The sequence below is a fragment of the Mesocricetus auratus genome, unplaced genomic scaffold (genome assembly GCF_017639785.1).
Source record: "Mesocricetus auratus isolate SY011 unplaced genomic scaffold, BCM_Maur_2.0 Super-Scaffold_6731, whole genome shotgun sequence".
Classification (NCBI taxonomy): Eukaryota; Metazoa; Chordata; class Mammalia; order Rodentia; family Cricetidae; genus Mesocricetus; species Mesocricetus auratus.
In genome coordinates this window covers 11,400,088-11,419,244 of record NW_024429185.1, presented here as the reverse complement: position 1 = coordinate 11,419,244, position 19,157 = coordinate 11,400,088, and the positions used below count along the sequence as shown (strand labels likewise).

The window sequence follows — 19,157 nt, the reverse complement described above, 5'->3', positions numbered from 1 at the left end:
CACGCATATAAATTGTTACCTATGATCCTCTCTGTGCAATAGCATATACCTATTTAGAGAAGCAAATACAGCACTAAGTGACTAAAGGCTTGACTCCAAATTTTGCAATAATATGAAAATGTATGTTATTAGCTAATAACAATCAGAATGTTTTTCCTAAATGAAACAAAAATAAACATAAAACACATGGGTTTCTTTGCTTGATTTATACAGATTTTCTACACTTTTCTCAAAGTATTGAAATAATTAATGCATTCACTGTTTTTATTTTCAGATACAAAGTTAAAGCTATTCATTTCCTTTTTTCTGCCCAAATTACTTCCCCTTAATTTTACTATTTATCCCACTGATATTATTTTTTATTACTTCCCATCCAAAGGCCATAATTAATGATAAAATACAGGAGATGAAGAGTAAAGTATTACTATCACTATGTGAGAATTGCATGTTTCTATTTCTGATATTACCCTGTAAATATAGATTATATTTTAAAACTGGACTTATTAATTTTACAAAGGTGAAGGTCATACTTTGAACATTTGGCAATTCATGAGCATTTATGGGCTCCAGAGCTAAGGATCTGAAGAAGGCTCTTATTTCTTGCGAATGTATATATGTTTCTCTTATTGGTGATGAATAAAACACTGTGGCCAATAGAAGCAGGGACATAGGTGGGACAAGGAGACCAGGAGAATTTTGGGAAAAGTAGGCAGATAAGGCCTGACAGAAAGAGACGACTGAAGGAGTAAAAGGTCTAGACCCTTCTCCGGTAAGATAAGACCACGTGGAAATACTTAGATTAATAGAAATGAGTTAATAATTAAGACAGAGCTAACCGATAAGAAGCCCTAGCCATTGGCCAACAGTCTTATAACTAGTATACTGTCTGTGTGCTTATTTGGAGCAAGGCGGTTTTGGGGCCAGACAGAACAAAAAAACTGACAGCAACAGTTTAGCACACCCAACTGACAGGGATTATGATAGGTTGGCATTGTCAAATAGAGTTAGCATGACAAAATCTATGAATATCTCACGCATACAAAACACAGCAAGATTTTTTTTTGAGACAAGGTTTCTCTGTGTAACTTTGGAGACTATCCTGGCACTCACTCTGTAGCTCACAGAGATCTTCTTGCCTCTGCCTCTCAAGTGATGGGATTAAAAGTGTGCTCTACCAATGTCCAGCCACAATAAGATTCTTAAACTCTCTTTTCTGGATACTGATGTTTAGGAAATGTTTAGCAAGACTAAAAAAAATAAAACTAAGTGCTATTTCTTTGCCAGGTATCTAACTAATTAATAAACAGTTCTCTCATATAATGGTTAAGATAGCACAAAACTTCACAGAGTACCTGATGTTCATGCTAGTGTGAGTTTTCCCCCCTTGACCTTTCTCACAGGTTTGCTGAGGAATGGTGACTAGCTCTGCTTTTGCTTGACTCATCAAGAGAGAGCTCCTAAGCTCCTGCTTGCCATCATTGTCCCTTTCTTAGGCAGTCAGTACCTTTTCAATTTTACACCCAAATTGATGAAACTTTTCCTGTTCATTTAGGAACATCAAGAGGAGGAGGAAGAGGGGGAGGAGAAAGAGGAAGAGGAGAAGAATAAGGAGTAAAAGAGGAGGAGTCCCTTTCTGCCTCCTCTTCCTCTTCCTTCCCCTCCTCCTCCTATTCCTCCCTCTGGCTGTCTCTGCTACAAAATAACAAACTGGAAAAATTTCTCAACACAAGTAGATGGAAAGAAGTATAAGCTTCAACATTTCCAGTCTTCAAAATTAAAACTACTCGTTAAAGAAATTCAACACTATTACTATTTGATAAATGTACTCTATGACCAACAGTGTAATAAGTCTTCACATTTGAGACAAAGGGAGCAGTGCACTTGATAGAAGTCTCAGGCTCCCTATTGTCCTGTAGAAAAGAACTATGGCAAATGGACCAATAGGGAACACCTACTTGAAAGTTTAAATGATCACAAACCTCAAATGTTACTGATTGGCATTAGTTTGAGAATGTGACCTTTAAGGTTAACTTTTAGATATGAATTCCACAACTAACCTGAAAAATGGCATTTTTGTCAGAATTCTTTTGCTAATGTAATTCTTTAATTTGTCCATTTAAAATTATTTATTGTTTCTGTGTGTTTGTATGATGAGTATATGTGGCAAGTGTCATGGTGTGTATGGGGAGGTAAGTGTGTGCGTGGGGTAAGCAATGGCATGTATGTGGATGTCAGTGCGGGGATGTCATAGTATGTATGTGAAGATCAATGCAGGGAAACATAGTATGTTTGTGAAGGTCAATGAGGGATGTCACAGCATGTATGTTGAGGTCAGTGGGGGATGTCATAGAATGTATGTTGAAGTCAATGGGGTTGGTATAGCATGTATGTTAAGGTCAATGCAGAGTGCCATAGTATATATGTGGAGGTGAATGGGAGTGTCACATATGTATGTGAAGGTCAATGGATGTGTTACATATGTATGTGACGGTCAATGGGTGTGTTACATATGTATGTGGAGGTCAATGGGCATGTCATAATATGTATGTGAGGGTCAGAAGAAAGCTTTGTGGAATCTTCTCCTTGTATTTTTACATGACTTCTCAGGATTGAACTCGAGCATCAGTTATTAGCTATATAATTTGATCATGTAAAACCACAGTAAAAGTGGGCCTGTATTATATTTAAATCATTTCAAAACATTTCCTTAGGAAAGGCAAATCATTTGTATATATGATGATTCCTATCCACTCCTTGCTTTCAGACCCTTTTTCTTATTTACTCATTAAACATGGTGAATTAAATGTCTTTAGTTTGGAGAATCCTGGCAACTTAAGTGCAAATTTATCTCAAGTCTCTCAATCTAGGGAGGAAGAATGGTGCTTATCGGTACAGCATGAGTACCAGGACAGGTGCTTGCCTGAGGAATTAGACATTATAATTAGGCATGAGATTCAGAGAGGGATTGTGATAGAAACATCATGATCACCTAAGAAGTAGGATGGTGGCTTGGTTGGAAAGGTAGCAGAAATGCAGTTCCAGACAGAGTAGTAGGTACCACTGCATGGAGACAAGAAAGAATCTTTGCAAACTCTCTTTTATTTTAGTTACTCTTACCTTTTCAATTTAACACTACATTGAAATTTAGGAAATCATCTACAGAAAATCTTTACATTCACTGAGTTGAATTATTATGTTTTCAATCAACAGAGTTTTAATTAGAAAAAAAAACATATTTTTATAACTACTCATTATGGGATGGAATGATGGTCAAAATCATTAGTGCCTACTTAAAATAGCATTTCACTCATGAAATGTCAATCTGGAGTAGTTCTATCTTGTCATAAGTTGTGTTTCTCTCCATTTGGGCAGGAGACCAAGGCTGACATAATTGCTAGAGAGAATAAGAAGAGGTTAATTGCCAAGGAAGAACAAAAAGAAGAGCAAAAATGGAATGCCCTGTCATCTTCTATTGAGAAGGAGATGAAAAGGAATTTGAACTCTGGAATGAAGAATCTGGAAGAGTTTTTGAAATCTTGTAAAAGTAACTCAGTAAAAGTTCAGGCTGAAAAAGTAGGGTTAACGGCTTGCTTGACAGCATGGAGGGAGCACTGCCAAGCTGAAGGTGCGTGGCTTGTAATTTTGTTGGCTTCCCTTGATGAAATGGACAGTTCAAAGTGATGTAATGACAGTGGCTTGTTACCTGCTAGAAATTTGTATAGAAAGACTCATGAAGGATTTTTTCTATGTTTCTATCAATGAGCAATGACATCCCAGAGAGGTGCCCAATGGCAAAAATGTATCACATTCATAAACACAATTAAAGATAGATTTTGAACTAACTGCTGAGAAGGCAAAGAGCATTGTTAGTGTTAGTAGAACCAATAGCATGCAGAGCAGGGATGTGTCATTCACTTTTGAGTACTGAAATACAACATTGTCCTTCTGGATAATTTCTGTTCATGCTTGCCTGTTAACTTAGTTTTCCCCTTGGTTGCTGTAATAAAAAAACAAACAAACAAAAACCTTTGAAAAAAGCAACTTAACAGAGAAAGGGTTTATGCTGTCCAGCAGCTCAAGGGTACAGTTCATTGTTGGGGAGCACAGAACATATATCAAAGTATCAGGAGTTTGAAACAGCTGGTCACATCATATTCACAAATAGGAAGGCACAGAGTGATGGATGGATGAAGGCATGCTTAGATCAGTGTGTCTTTTATGTAAACCAACATTTCTGTAGAGGACTTGGTTCCACTCACAATTAAGATGGACTTTCTTGCATCGATTAGCCTAATAAAGATAATCCTTTACAAGCATGTTCAGAGGCCTGTCCTCCAGGTGATTCTAGATCCTGTAACATTTACACTCAACACCAACCACACAGACTTCAACACTGGTCCCCCCCTAACATACAAACTTCTTCCAAAGTCAGTGAGGTAATTCCACGTACCCTCCTTTACATTTCTATGGAGGGAAACAGGATGAAACATGGAAAGAGGATGGTAAGAATGAAGTAGGTCTGAATAGGTAGAGATATGTAAACTGGTTAGAGATGTATGATTTACCTTAGCATACATTAATTGTTCTTTCCAGCAACAACACTGAATCAGAATTTGCAGCTGGATGCTACTGACAGAGATCAGAATTTAGATTGGCTTAAAAAATATAGTGCTTTATTTCATTTAGAGATTGCTTGTAGGCACTGTAGACTGTCTGCAGAGTCCTTGCTGGGATTTCCAGGTTCTTCTGTCCAGCGACAAGAAATTGGACAGGTTCCATTTTTTAGTGGTAGAAGTGGAGACAGACTCTTAAGAAACAAAATACTTCTAGGAAAGTTCAGAAGTTCAATGTCGTTGTGCCTATGACTAGAGTTGTGACCTTTTATAAGTCATTCACATGGATCTGGCTTAAACCCTATTTGTCATTTGTACATTGAAGTGTTTTCAGATTTATGTGTGTGTGTGTGTGTGTGTGTGTGTGTGTGCGTGTGCGTGCATGTCTGTGTGTGGTGTCCACAGATACAGAAGAAGGCATCATATTACCTGAAGTTGAAGTTTCAGGTGGTTGTGAGACATCTGACATTGTTGCTGGAATCTACCTCTATAAGAGTGGTGACTACTCTCACCACTGAGCCATCCTCAGACATCCTTAGAACTTAGTCACAGGCGATTTCCCACGAAGAGGACCAGGAAATGCATACTTTTACCTAAGTATGTGGAATTCCCAATACCACAGAGACATAAATAAGGAATCTTTGTAACTACATGGTGGATAGAAAAATTAAGAATAGTAACTGCCACAGATTCCCTTGTCCTAAATTTTCACACAACCAGATTTTATTTGTCCTCTTTATCCATGTGGAGGATGGATATATTCTTCATATATTCCTACATGAAATATCCTTCCATAGAATCTTGCTTAGGTATTAGACTCACACAAAGCCTGTGGTTTCTAATGCTCAGTGTGGACCAATCGTGTATCATATACAGAATACTCCGAAGTGAAAGGCCTCTGTTTTGTTTACTTAGTATCCTTTCGTATAACAGCTTTCAGTATGGAATTGGCAGTACCTGTCTAATAGGTGAGAAAGGGCACCAACTAAAACCAAAACAGATGTGAGAATGAGTAGGCTAGCAGAGGGGGGAAATAAACAGTGGGACAGTACTAGAGAAGTGGAGAGGTTGTGGGAGTCTGGATCTGATAGCTGGAAGAGATGGATCGCACTGCATGAACAGACTCACGAGGGCTTACATCCAGTATTTCTCCATGGACAATAGAGCTAACGGATGTTGCTAAGGTTATAGTCTTATGTTTAAAATCATGCAATTATTTTCTTTTAACAGAGGAGACATTGCAATAAGAGATAGAGAAAAGCTTTATAATTCACCATACAATTCTACAGACTTCAATTTTAATAATATTTTAATGGTGAACTGTCAGATTTTTATCTAGTCCTTTCTATTCTCAAACATCCATTACAGGCGAGTAAGATAGTGAGTTTTACTAAGCATAGTGAAGATTGACAGGCTAGATGATTGATCTTTGTAATAAAAATTTGTTATTTTGATGGCTTTTATAGCAATTTCATTATTTATATTTTGTACCAAGGTGAAACCACAAAGGACTTGAACATAGCCATTGATATGATGAAGAGAATTCACTCCTTGTTGGACAAACACTCTGAACTTCTGCAAGAAGCAGACCGGAAACTCATAGCTAGATGTCTTACATATTTAGGGTTTGATGAGCTAGCAAATTCTTTGTATCCAACTCAGGTAACATATTGTGTTAGCTTCATTGTAACTCAGCTTCTATTTGTTATACATAAAGTGTCCTTCATATACTGTTATCTTTTTATGTTTATTTTTAATAAAATGTCAACTTAATTAATCCAACTGCCAAAAGTTGAATTAATCAAGAATAATAATTTTCTACACAGCTTAACTATAACATTAAATTTCAGATGATTTCTATAGACTTTCAAAACTAAGCCAATACTAAATTCTAACAAAACAGCTCAAATCTACAGTAGTGTTGGCTTATTTTAATATGTCATCCACTGATTTATTTGTATTTCACAAAAGTGAAAATGTCTTCATGATGTTTAAAGGGTGATTAAATTTGTTTTTATATAGAAGAGATTCAATCGTAAACATTTCAATTATTTATATGCTGATATAACTTCAATTGTTTTCAAAACAATCTTTTAAAACAATACAGGAAGCAGCAGATGACATAAAAAAGACAAAAAAGAACAAATATTCTGTTGGAATTGGGCCAGCTCGGTTTCAACTAGAATATATGGGACACCATTTGATACGAGAAGAAAGAAAAGACCCAGACCCTAGGGTCCAAGATTTTATTCCTGATACATGGCAGGTAAAAATAGGAATAGAAATAGTTCACATATTTTGTAGTCATGTATGCATCATGGAGTTTCTTACTATTAAAGCTCTCTTTCTATGTATATATGTTTATATTCATATTTGTATTTGTCATGGACTTCAAAATATTGAGATATTTCATTTAAAAGTCATTTCACTTAAAATTCATCATTATTTAACATGTCTCATTTGGACTAAGTTTTTCCATTCCAATTAAAATTTTCATTTACTATGTAGGCCATTTCCTCCATGAGGTATTGAATGAATTTGCAAACATAGATTCAAATGATAAAGTTGTCTGTGCTATATAGCTATTATCATTCTGTATCCAGCTTCAAGTTTTCTCTCTGTCAATAGAATTTTCTATGTAAACAATATAAGTACTCATGAAGAAATTCAGGTAGTTTAAACAGTGGGAAAGTTGTTTATGTATTTACAGTCTGTACACGCTGCCATTCTAGCTATATTTCTGTAAACACATATAAGGTAAATGTTGATGGCTACAGAATTTGGAAATAATCACTTCTGCACACATTGAAATATATGTACACACACACACACACACCTATCACAAGTTGAACAATTTTGTAGGTTCAGTCTGACTGGCTGTCCCACTCAGCCACTTGTCAGTAATGTAATGAAAAACTTGAGGCAGCTTAGCTTTAATGTAAAGATGCTTATTTGCCTTCCATTTCTGCAGTTTCAACACCAGAGATCGGATGGCTCCATTGGTGTGGCTTCCAGTGCCAGCTTGACAATAGAATAGCTTCACGTTGTGGTGGGGCAGCTTGTGTAAGAAAGAATAACACTGAATGCAGGAATCAGGGAAAACTAGTTGGGCCTAGGACTTGCATAGCAAATGTTTTACTTAGCAAGGCTGTGACTCATCGTGACCTATAGAACTCTGAGTATACTCCACTTATTAAACTTTTCAATTCCTGCAAGTATCTTCAACTCGGAGACAAGATTCTAGGATTCCCAGGGGACATGAAGCCATATGCAAACTGGAGCATGGAACTTTCCTTATGCTGTTAATGGTGGGGTTCCTTTACAAAATGCTGATTTTCCATGAGCAAAGGACAAGTTACTTATTTCAATGTTGGTTACAGGGCAGTCAAGTCTACTCCTACTTTCCATACACCTCCTAATTCTTTCATGCCCTTTTCATTCTGGAGTGTGGCATGTAGGGAGGACTAGATTCACTGGGTGTGCAGGTTGGGATTTTAGCGAACTTTCTGTTTTCTGTACTTCACATAGGTTTCCATTCTTTTGACTACAAATTATGTTGGTGAATAAAATCATAGGATGCAAAGATGATGCTCCCAAATAGTGGCCCATCGAGGGTAAGCGGCAAAATGGAGAATCTTTGCTTCAACCACTGGCTTACTGCCATAAAAATATGGGTTGGCTGGCTCCAGTTCCGACAATTGGATTTCTCAAAGATACTCTGTACTCCTATTAAAAACAACCTTCATAATAGCATAGTAACACAATTTTGAGTCATTTTTCTTTTTATTATTATATATATATATATTCATTGCACAAAATAACATGTTGCTTTGTGGTCTTTTCCTCCACATATGTTGTGTGTTGGGATCACAGTTCCATCAATATGCGCCCTCCTCATTGGCTCCTTCTTTTTCCTGAATAGTGTCCCTTTTCTGTGCAGTTCAACTTAGTCTTTTGGCTCCATTGTCATGTGTACGATTCATCTCGCAGCCGCTCATAAGCAAACATCACATCATTTGCGGGAATGAGTCGTCTATCGGGGTTTCCTTTTTCATTTTTCTGTGAGTCTGCGGCTTTCCATCACTGAGGTTCAGAAAAATCATAACCGAGAAAGACTGATCTGTTTGGGTAGCATGTGGCTGGTTTGATTGACACAAATCATGATCTGACTCCTGCAGCGAGAGCTCCTTGATGTGGTGGATAACTATGAGTCTGCAGTGATTGTTGCCCCCACATCCTCTGGCAAAACCTATGCTTCCTACTACTGCATGGAGAAGGTGCTCAAGGAGAGTAATGAAGGCGTGGTTGTGTATGTTGCACCAACAAAGGTAGGGAATCCAGTGAATGTTGTAGTTTTCTTCATTCCAGAACTTACTCAGAAATATTAGACATGGTTGTGTGGTAGATCTAGTTCCCTTTATTTTTGTTTTCACCTGTAAAAATTAACAGATAAAGTAACGGGCTTCGTAATAGAACTTTGTAGATAGCTTTTGGGGTTTTTTGACCTTTCTTCACCATTTCCCTCCCCTATGATGTAATACCCCTACACTGCTCCACTTTATTTTCATATAACTCCCATTCCACGTTCAAGTCACATATATTCTATTATCTTATTTCCTTCCCCCCTTATTTTCCCTCCCATGATTCCCCTTCTAGTTTCATGACCTTTATATACCCACTCTCACCCACATTATACATATAACTAAAAACTAAATTTTATGATCCGTATATAAGAGAAAATGTGATATTTGTCTTTCTGAGTTTGTGATATTTTTGCTTAATATAACATTTCCGAGCTCCATCAATTTCACTGTGAACAACATTGTTTTGTTTATTTATATTTGTATACTTTCTTTTTCTATTAATTTGTTGATGGACATCAAGGCTGCATCTATTTCCTAGCTACTGGAATAGAGGAAATAGAAACTTGGATGTGCATATATCTCTGTAGTAAGATAGAAGACCTTGGGTATATACACAGGAAGGGGTGATATAGCTAGGCCATGCGGTAGTTTTATTTTTAGTGCTTTTGCTTTGGGAAAGCTCAAGAATGATTTTTATTTTGGGTATACCAGTTTAAACTCTTAGCTTTCCACTATTCCCTCCCCAACTGTTAGCATTTTTCTTCTTGATTTGCCCATTCTAATTGCTGTGAGATGGAACCCCAAATCTTTCTTGAGATTCCTTTTGTTATTGAGTGAGCTTTTGCTACAATCAGAGGTAGAAGTTTTAGATGTGCATTTTTATATTTGCATATTAGATGTACATTTCTTTTACTAGTGATTTGGGTGATATTATTATGCATGACATCTGGTCCTTGGTACTTCTTTATTCACGATGCATTTGAGGATACATTTGCCTACTTTTTTATAATGGAGGAGTTGGTCTTTTTGCTAATTCATCAACTTTTGTGTAATACATGATACATCTTTTTTTTGAACCACAGTGAAATACATGTTCATGGATCAGGCTATTACCTTAGCTTATTTCAGTTATTCATTCCAATGACGGTATTAAAATCTTCGTGTAATCAAAACTATCTGCATTTTCATTTGAGGCTGTCTTCATTAATGTTCCTATTGCTGTGATAAATAACCATGACCAAAGAAACTTGGGAGGAAAAGGTTTATTTCAGCTTATGCTTTCACAGTATGGTCCATTACTGAGAGAATCAGGGTATGAGCCCAAACTTCGTAGGAACTTGGATGCAGGAATTGATGCAGAGGCCATCGAGGTGTGCTGGGTTGTATCTCCCTCATGGTCTGTGCATCCTGCTTCGTTATAGCAGCCAGGACCACTAGCTTAGAGTGACACTGTCCACAGTGTACTGGGCCCTCCCACATCAATTATTAATCAAAAAAGTTAGCCACTGGCCAATCTGGTGGGATCAGATCTTTCCTAGTCCCAAGTGACTAAAGTTTGGGTCAAGTTGAGATAAAACCAGCCAGCACAAAGGGGTTGTGTGTTCAGATACATTAAAATAACTGGAGTATCAGCACTTCACCTAATTGGCATGTACTTTTGGGAGTATCAAGCATTTAACGGGTGTTTGAAGTTTTATAGATTCCACTGGCCATGCTACCTGCCTTATCCTGAGTGAGACTATGCAGATTCCTGTTTGAAGTCAAGCTTCTGACATCTGGGGGAGGTTCTGAAATAGGAAATAGAAATCTGTTTGAGCTTCTACCTGTGATAGACTCAGATTATAAGTGGTGGTTATTCAATTGTTGTGCTATATGTGTCATTTTTCTGCTATAAAGGATATACTTGCCATTTCACACAAATGCTTTCTTTTTCTGTTTTACTGTACATTGTTGTTAATCAAAGAAGTTCAGACTTTTAGTCCAACTGCTCAAAGGGAGAACTTTTTAGTGTAGACTGGATAGAGGAAAGGGTTTGTTATGTTTTTCTGCATTCATAGCAGATCATGTTTTGGATATCTCTGTCATTCTATTAAGTTTTGCTGATCTATGCTTTATTATGTAACTAATACATCTGTTTTCCTGTCAACCAGGCACTTGTTAATCAAGTGGCAGCAACTGTTCAAAATCGTTACACCAAAATTCTGCCCGCTGGTGGAGCTCTGTGTGGTGTTTTTACTAGGGACTATCGTCATGATGCCTTGAACTGCCAGGTTTGACACACTATTTAATAAATGTGATATCAGATTATACCACAATGTTACATCTTTTCAACTAGGAATCTAACATCTTCACAAGGCTTGTGAAAATAATATCCTTGAATTTGTGAAGGTCAAAACTGCTTCAGAGAAAATATAAATTGGCTACATTCCAAAAAATGTGAAAAATAGAACTCATTTCTCTAAAGATGCTTTTGCTTGATTTAAACTTTTAGTTTATAGGTCATTTATCATGTTGCTTTACAGTGGGATTCAAAATGATCCAAAGATCTTTACAAGCTATGAAAACATTGGACAGCAATGTATTATCATAATTACTTTCTCTTGTTAAAGATACTTATTTTAGCCAAAAAATGTTGTGTTATAGTTAATGATGTGTTGTTAATGAAGTTATAGTTTTCTTTCTTACTGTCAGTAATTATGATAAACTGAAAAACTAGACATGCTTGTGGAGCATTATGTAGTATACTTAGCAGTATGCTGCCTGGATTGCCTTTCAAAGAAATGTCATCCAACACAAATTCCCTGTTAGTGTTAGATTTGAAAGCACCTACCCCATTTTTCCCATCCCTTTACGCCCTGCAACCCCTCTCTGTGGGGGTGTGGCCTTGTGAGCCGCTTCCTCATCCTCCCTTGATCAGTTTGATTGGCTTGATTTTTTTCTGCAGGTCTTGAACTACTGCGAGTTCATGAGTGGAACTGTCACAAGATGGCAGCTCGCAATACTCTGCCTGTTCCCCTGGCTCTCTCATTCTTTCCATCTCCTTCACTGATCCTTGGGTTGGGAAAGAGGTCAATGCGGTGTCCCACGTAGGGCTGGACACAGTTTAGAGCTCATAAACAAGAATCAGCACTCAGATTAGATATTTTACTATTTTGTCCCAGGAAAATTGAGTTTTCATGTGGGTCAAAGTAATATCACAAGTGTAACTTAGAAGTTGCATCAGATCCTAATTATGAGAAGACACATTCAGGACTCACAAGCTTTGCTTCTTGTAGTTTGATGCCTGTGCACATGTGTTTCTTCACACAATGCTGTGTTTTTAGGTGCTTGTTACAGTGCCTGCCTGCTTTGAAATCCTGCTACTGGCTCCTCATCGCCAGAGCTGGGTGAAGAGGATCAGATACGTTATATTTGATGAGGTAGGTTTGATTTCACTTCTCTGGCTCTCTTCCCAGTGTTCATAACTACTGCAAGTCTTTGATGCTTTGAGGCATGTGCCCCTTGGATGGGGCTCAGGTTTGGAGGTGATTTTCTTCTGACCATTTTTCCCAGCTGAATTACCCTTCTGGCTCAATTCTGTTGTGACTCAATGGTGTAGAGTGGTGAGAGAGTTCTGCATGTGTGAGGAACTGGTCTTCATTGGGGATGCTGTTGTGGAGGGAACAGAATTAAAGCGATGACACAAGTGTACATTGATAGAAATTCAAAATCCAGTCTGGTCTCCAAAGCAGAGGTTTCCACACACCAGCAATTGATGCCAAAGACCCAAACAATTCTGTCCATCATGACTCTGAAGGAAAATTAACAGCCTATTCAAAATACTATTTTTTCTTTTTCTTTTTAAATTTAAATTTAAATTAGAAACAAGGTTGTTTCACATGCCAATCCCAGGTCCCTCTCCCTTTCTCTCCCCTCCTCCCACAACCTCCCACCAACCCCCCAAACTCCCTCCTTTCCCCAGGAAGGGTGAGGCCATCTATGGGGGTGTCCATAGTCTGTCATTTCATCCATGGCAGGGTCTAGGCCCTTCCCCAAGAATCTAGGGTGAGAGAGCATCTCTTATTGTGGCATGGGCACCCAAAGTCCATTTGTGTACCAGGGATAAATACTGCTCTACTACCCAAGGCCCCATAGATTGCCTAGGCCTCCTCACTGGCACCCATAATCAGGGGGTCTTGATTAGTCCCATGCTAGATTCCCAGCCATCAGTCTGGGATTCAAGAGCTACCCCTTGTTCAGATCAGCTGTTTCTAGGGATTAAACCAGCCTAGTCTTGACCCTTATGCTTATCATTCCTCCCTCTCTGTCCCTGGTTCCTTGAGTTCAGCTCAGTGTTTAGTTGTGGGTGATCGCCTCTGCTTCCATCAGTCATTGGTTGAAGGTTCTGTTTCCCAGACTCTCTGGCATTGGGATTGTAGGCTGGCACTCACCTGATCCATGTCTAAAATCCATATGAGTGAACACATACCATGTTTCTCTTTTTGTAACTGGGTTACCTCACTCAGGATGGTTTCTTCTAGTGCCTCCAAATTTCAAGATTCCATTGCTTTTTTTTCTGCTGAGTAGTACTTCATTGTGTAAATGTACCACATTTTCTGTATCCACTCTTCAGTTGAGGGGCATCTAGGTTGCTTCTATTACAAATAATGCTGCTATGAACATAGTGGAACAAATGTCCTTGTTGTATGAATGTGCATCTTTTGGATATATGCCTAAGAGTGGAATTTCTGGGTCTTGTGGTAGGCTGATTCCCATTTTTCTGAGGAATCTCCATAGTGATTTCCAAAGTGGCTGTAGGAGTTGTCACTCCCACCAGCAGTGGAGGAGTGTTCCCCTTTCTCCACATCCCCTCCAGCATAAACTGTCATTGGTGTTTTTTATTTTAGCCATTCTGAAAGGAGCAAAATGGTATCTCAGAGTTGTTTTGATTTGCATTTCCCTGATGGCTAGGGACTAAGACACTTCTTAAGTGTCTCTCAGCCATTTTAGACACTTATTGAGAATTCTCTATTTAGTTCTGTTGCTCACTTGCTTGTTGAGTTCTTTAAAATTTTAGATATCAGCCCTCTGTCAGATGTGGGGTTAGCTAATATCTTTTCCCATTCTGTGGGCTGCCTTTTTGTCTTTCTGACTGTGTCCTCTGCCTTACAGAAGCTTCTTAGTTTCAGGAGGTCCCATATATTAATTGTTGACCTCAGTGTCTGTGCTACTGGTGTTATATTCAGGAAGCAGCCTGGTCTCCTGTACCAATTCGTTCAAGGGTACCACCCACTTTCTCTTCTAAGAGGTTCAGTGTGGCTGGATTTATGTTGAGGTCTTTGATCCATTTGGACTTAAGTTTTGTGCATGGCTATAGACATGAATCTATCCGCATTCTTCTGCATGCAAGCACCATTTGTTGAAGATGCTTTCTTTATTCCATTGTATATTTTTAGCTTCTTTGTCGAAGATCAGATGTTCACACATGTATGGGTTAATATCAAGGTGTTCAGTTCTATTCCATCAAAATATGGTTTTAGTAGTCTGTTTTTAAAAAGAGATTTGTGAATAAATCCTGAGTGAACTTGCTGTTAGACCAAAAGGGACAAGGGAAGGAAGTATTTGCTTTTGGTTCCAAAGGAGATTTTGATGGAATGGGCTATGTTTCAAGCAGTGTACCTTAGCTGAGGAGCACAGAAGCTTCAGGAAACCTGGGAGAGGACCAACAGAACGCAGACCTCAGCTTGCTCCCTCATCTTCTCAGACCTCAGCTTGCTCCCTCATCTTCTCAGACCTCAGCTTGCTCCCTCATCTTCTCAGACCTCAGCTTGCTCCCTCATCTTCTGACCTGTATCTCAAAGCTAGAGACCCAGAGGACACGGGAGGCCCTCTGAAGTTTGAAAGCAAAATAAAATAAAATAAAAAGGAATTATGGGTGGATTGGTTAAAAATATTAAGAAAAATTCAAATGCCAAGATGTCCTATATATTTATTTTTCTAATAATTCTTTAAACTTGGCAGAGTTCATTAAAGGTGGTGGGAAATACCTTCAATCAACTTAAGATTTCATATATTATTTAATTTGCCATTCTTAAAACTATCCTGTCAATTGAAAACATTCTTTTCTTTTATAGGTTCATTGTCTTGGTGGAGAAATTGGAGCAGAAATCTGGGAGCATCTCCTTGTCATGATTCGATGTCCCTTTTTGGCACTTTCAGCTACCATAAGCAACCCGAAGCATCTTACTGAGTATGGATTAGAGTCCATTTTGGACAGAATATTTATCTGTTCTGAAAGTTTGGATTTCATAGTCCTTTATGGACTTTAGAGTAACCTCAATTTCTGGTTAACTCATAGCACTCTATTAATTTTCAAGCTATTGTCTATTTAGTTCTTTCTGACAAGTCTTGGCTACTCTTTACAAAGAAATATCCAGCACCCTTAGAGTTATATTTGCAGTTGAATAGTAAGTAATATGTCAAAGCTCAAAAATAAAATGATAGCTGTATATTCCTCCTCTTTTTCCAACCCCTCTTTACTAGGAAGCAAAAATCAAGGTGATAGAATGATATATTTAGCTATAGATTCCGAGATCATCCATTTTGTAGATGTATTGTCTAGAAAGGAAGCAAAGCTTTTTATTAGTTGAAAGCCACACATTTTGTCATTGGTCTTGAATATTAACTACTGATAACAACATATCCTATAGCATCTCCCATGTGTCCTATTCCTTCCTAAGTACTTTATATACAGAAATTTCTTAAATATCAATGTTTGATGTGCTACTATTTCCATTATTGTTAGATAATAGTATTTTTCTATTCTATTGATTTTTAAACATGAAAGGCAAGCACAGAAATGGTTCATGCAGGATTCAGAGTTAATAGTAAGGAAGCTAGAATTTTATTTCAGTTTATATGGCTCTATATCTAATTCCCTTCTGTGACAATTTTAAGACACATGAAGATTTTTGTATTTATTTAATTCCATTTAATTTATTTTTCTGCTCAAATAATACATGAGTTACATTTGTGTTGATGTGACCAAAAATACCTTCTGAGAGTTAAGTTATAGCTTTATTTAGACTCATGGTTTTAGAAACTAGTCAGCCCATCACAGTAGGAAAGGCAAGGAGGGAGGCTTCATCCATGGAAGTGGGAGCGTGAGGTAGCAGCTTGTTCACATGGCAACAGACAGGAAGCAGAGAGAACTAGATAAGAACCAGTGGCTAGCATAACCTTTGTGGCAGCCAGTGTTGATTGTCAATTACTCTTCCAAGTCTCACTGCTGGTTACCGAGTTCTGTTATGCTATTTCCACCTTCTAGTGGCTCCATAGATTTCAAAATAATACCAAAGACTGGGAACCAAGCATTTGAAACATGAACGACTGAGCACATTACTGACTGAAATTTTAAGTAATATGTCTATTTTTTAAAGGTGGCTCCAGTCAGTAAAGAGGTACTGGAAACAAGTAGACAGTGAAATGGGAAAAACAACTGTTACCAAGAGAAATACTGGCTCCCGTGGCAGCCATCCAGTGCAACCCAGACAGTCATACAAAGTTAGACTGGGTATGTATGCTCTTGTTTTCATTTGCTTTGGCTATTTTGCCTTAAAATTATTCCACTGATCACATTTTTGATCAAATGGAAAATATCTCTTTGCCCTTTCAGTGCTGTATGGAGAGAGATACAATGATCTGGAGAAGCATTTATGTTCTGTGAGACAGGGTGACGTTTGCTTTGATCATTTCCACCCGTGTGCTGCACTAACCACAGATCATGTGAGTAACAACCTTTGCCACAGCTGTTCCATGTAATAGCACTACCTGGGTTCGAACTGAAAATATAATACTTTGCAGAATACAGTGTAAATACTACGACTTTGATTTATAAATGAACAGCAGTGTTCTACTTTCCAAAGTTTGTAATGCAAAAAATAAAAGACACAGAGACAGATACAGTGGTTCAAGCTTTCGATCTGAAGATCCGAGAAGCAAAGCAGTCAAGCCAGTAGATCTTACCTCTACCAAGATGCAAATGCAATCCTGTCCCCACGAATCCTCAGAGGCAAAAAGCTCTGAGTTTCTGTCTCTTATTCTTATATTCTTTTCTCTGCCCAGCCATAACCTCCTGTCTCTACCTTCCCAGTGTGGTATGACAGCTGTGTGATCCAAGTGTTGGAATCAAAGGTGTGAGCTATGCTGCTCTTTATTCTTATGTAGGCTGTGGTGGCCCTGAACTCAAGTAGATCCGTCTGCCTGTCTCCCGAGTCCTGGGTTTGGGTGTATGCCACCATTGCCTGGCTATATGGCTTGCTAGTGTGACTTCTGGGATTAAAGGTGTGTATTACCATTGTCTGACCTCTATGCCTTGTGGCTAGCTTCTGTACCCTCAGGAAGTGTTAATAAATCATAAACAAACCAGGTGTTGGTGGTGCACGCCTTTAGTCCCAGCACTCGGGAGACAGAGGCAGGCAGATCTCTGTGAGTTCGAGGCCAGCCTGGTCTACAAAGTGAGTTACAGGATAGACTCCAAAACAATACAGAGAAACCCTGTCTTGAAAAAAAATCATAAACAATATATCACCAATAGTTTCTCAATATTCTGATGCTATTGGGATCCTCAAAGTTCAAAAACTACTACACACTTTAGCTCGATGGTTTTGTTAGTTTGGGGAAATTATTTCTGCTTGTCTCTCTTCACTAACTCATACTACTCACTTAGGAAATGTCGAGGATAGGGCTTAACCTCTCCTCTCAGTGCATCTATAGCCTTGTGCAGGCAAAGCCTCACACATGCAAGCATCACAGTTGTGTATGATCTGAATCCAGGATCACATGCTTCCCATTGCCCTAGCGATCAAGTTGTGACTCTTTGTTAATGAGTCAGCAAAGCAAAGACCTTGAAACAATGCCAGTGGGCTATTGAACGGTTAGTAGGGGATAGATAGTTCCTTAAATATTTCCTGCATATACCTGTTTTCCTTTCTCCTTCCTCTTCCTTGGAAGGATCATTTAAACTTGCATTAGCCCTTAAAATGATAGTCATACCTTCACTTTCCTCCCGAGACCTGGAAAATGAAGTATATTTTACATTCTGATACTATATTATGGCTCCATAATTATAATTCTATTCTTTAAACAGCTTTTCTGGACTTCTTCAGAAAGGGCTAAGCACACATCCCTTGACAGCTAATGTCTTTCAGGGGCTCTTCCTACTCTTCATTTATGGAATATCTTTTTGCTTCGAGGCCTTCATGCTATACCCTGTTCATCCCAAATGCCAAATGCTAGTGTCTGGATCTTGATTTTTATTTTGAAGCTCTTAAAATGTGGAGTCTTCTTAAGAACCTTGCGGTGGCTTCCTCAGCTGGCTGGTAAACTCCACAACACTTTGTGTTTATGCGCTAGCCAAGTCAGATGACCACTGAACATTCACCACTTGTCTTTTAGTGTTCTGAAATAACTGCTACAGGATGAATTTCATGTATGTCCAGTGACTAACACATTGTTGTGTGAACCCTGGCTGGTTTTAAAGGGTAGCTGATTGACATTATGCTTTTCAAATATTCACACATTTCGCCTGCTTTAACCATTACAATTGTATGATGGAGTTCCTACTACAGTTTTTATTTTACAAATAATAGAAGTAAGACCTAGACATCTATGTCACTACTATAGCACTAAAATATGGTACAGACCACCTATAATCTAAGACCCATTGATTAACTCCAAATTTATATGAAAGCTTTGTCTATCATATATAGTAATGCACCATATATATTATATATACATGCTCAAGTATATAATATGCTCACGTATATCATATATTCATAAATATACTCATGTATATTATATGCTCATGAATGTTATATGCTCATGTATATGCTCATGTATATCATATGAGCACCACTCTAGGAACAACACACTGTATTGTGTGTTCCTGCTGGACTGGTTTCCCTACCAGTCGTCAGTCTCCAAAGTCACTTACAAAATAATGACTCAGAGGCTAATATTAAACGTAATTGCTTGGCTGATGGCTCAGGTTTATTAATAGCTAGCTCTCTCTTATAAATTAACCCATTTCTACTAATGTGTATTGTCGCGTGGCCATGGAGATACCTCTGTTCTGGCATGTTTCTCCTTAGGCTGTTGCTGACAACTCATATTTCTCTTGACCCTGCCTTCTTCTCCTGTA

At 38.2% G+C, this 19,157-nt stretch overlaps 1 protein-coding gene across 6 annotated transcripts in view; it reads left to right on the top strand.

Moving 5' to 3' along the window:
- Window positions 1–19,157, top strand: part of Ddx60 (DExD/H-box helicase 60) — a 105,197-nt gene that overhangs the window by 33,502 nt on the left and 52,538 nt on the right. For all 6 annotated transcript variants that reach the window (XM_021230177.2, XM_013117165.2, XM_021230175.2 and 3 more), the window contains exons 14-22: window positions 3,373–3,625; window positions 6,109–6,275; window positions 6,721–6,879; window positions 8,792–8,941; window positions 11,128–11,247; window positions 12,301–12,396; window positions 15,091–15,206; window positions 16,396–16,529; window positions 16,632–16,741. In XM_021230177.2, coding sequence (XP_021085836.1) covers window positions 3,373–3,625; window positions 6,109–6,275; window positions 6,721–6,879; window positions 8,792–8,941; window positions 11,128–11,247; window positions 12,301–12,396; window positions 15,091–15,206; window positions 16,396–16,529; window positions 16,632–16,741 — 1,305 coding nt within the window. The remainder of the gene's footprint in view (window positions 1–3,372; window positions 3,626–6,108; window positions 6,276–6,720; window positions 6,880–8,791; window positions 8,942–11,127; window positions 11,248–12,300; window positions 12,397–15,090; window positions 15,207–16,395; window positions 16,530–16,631; window positions 16,742–19,157) is intronic.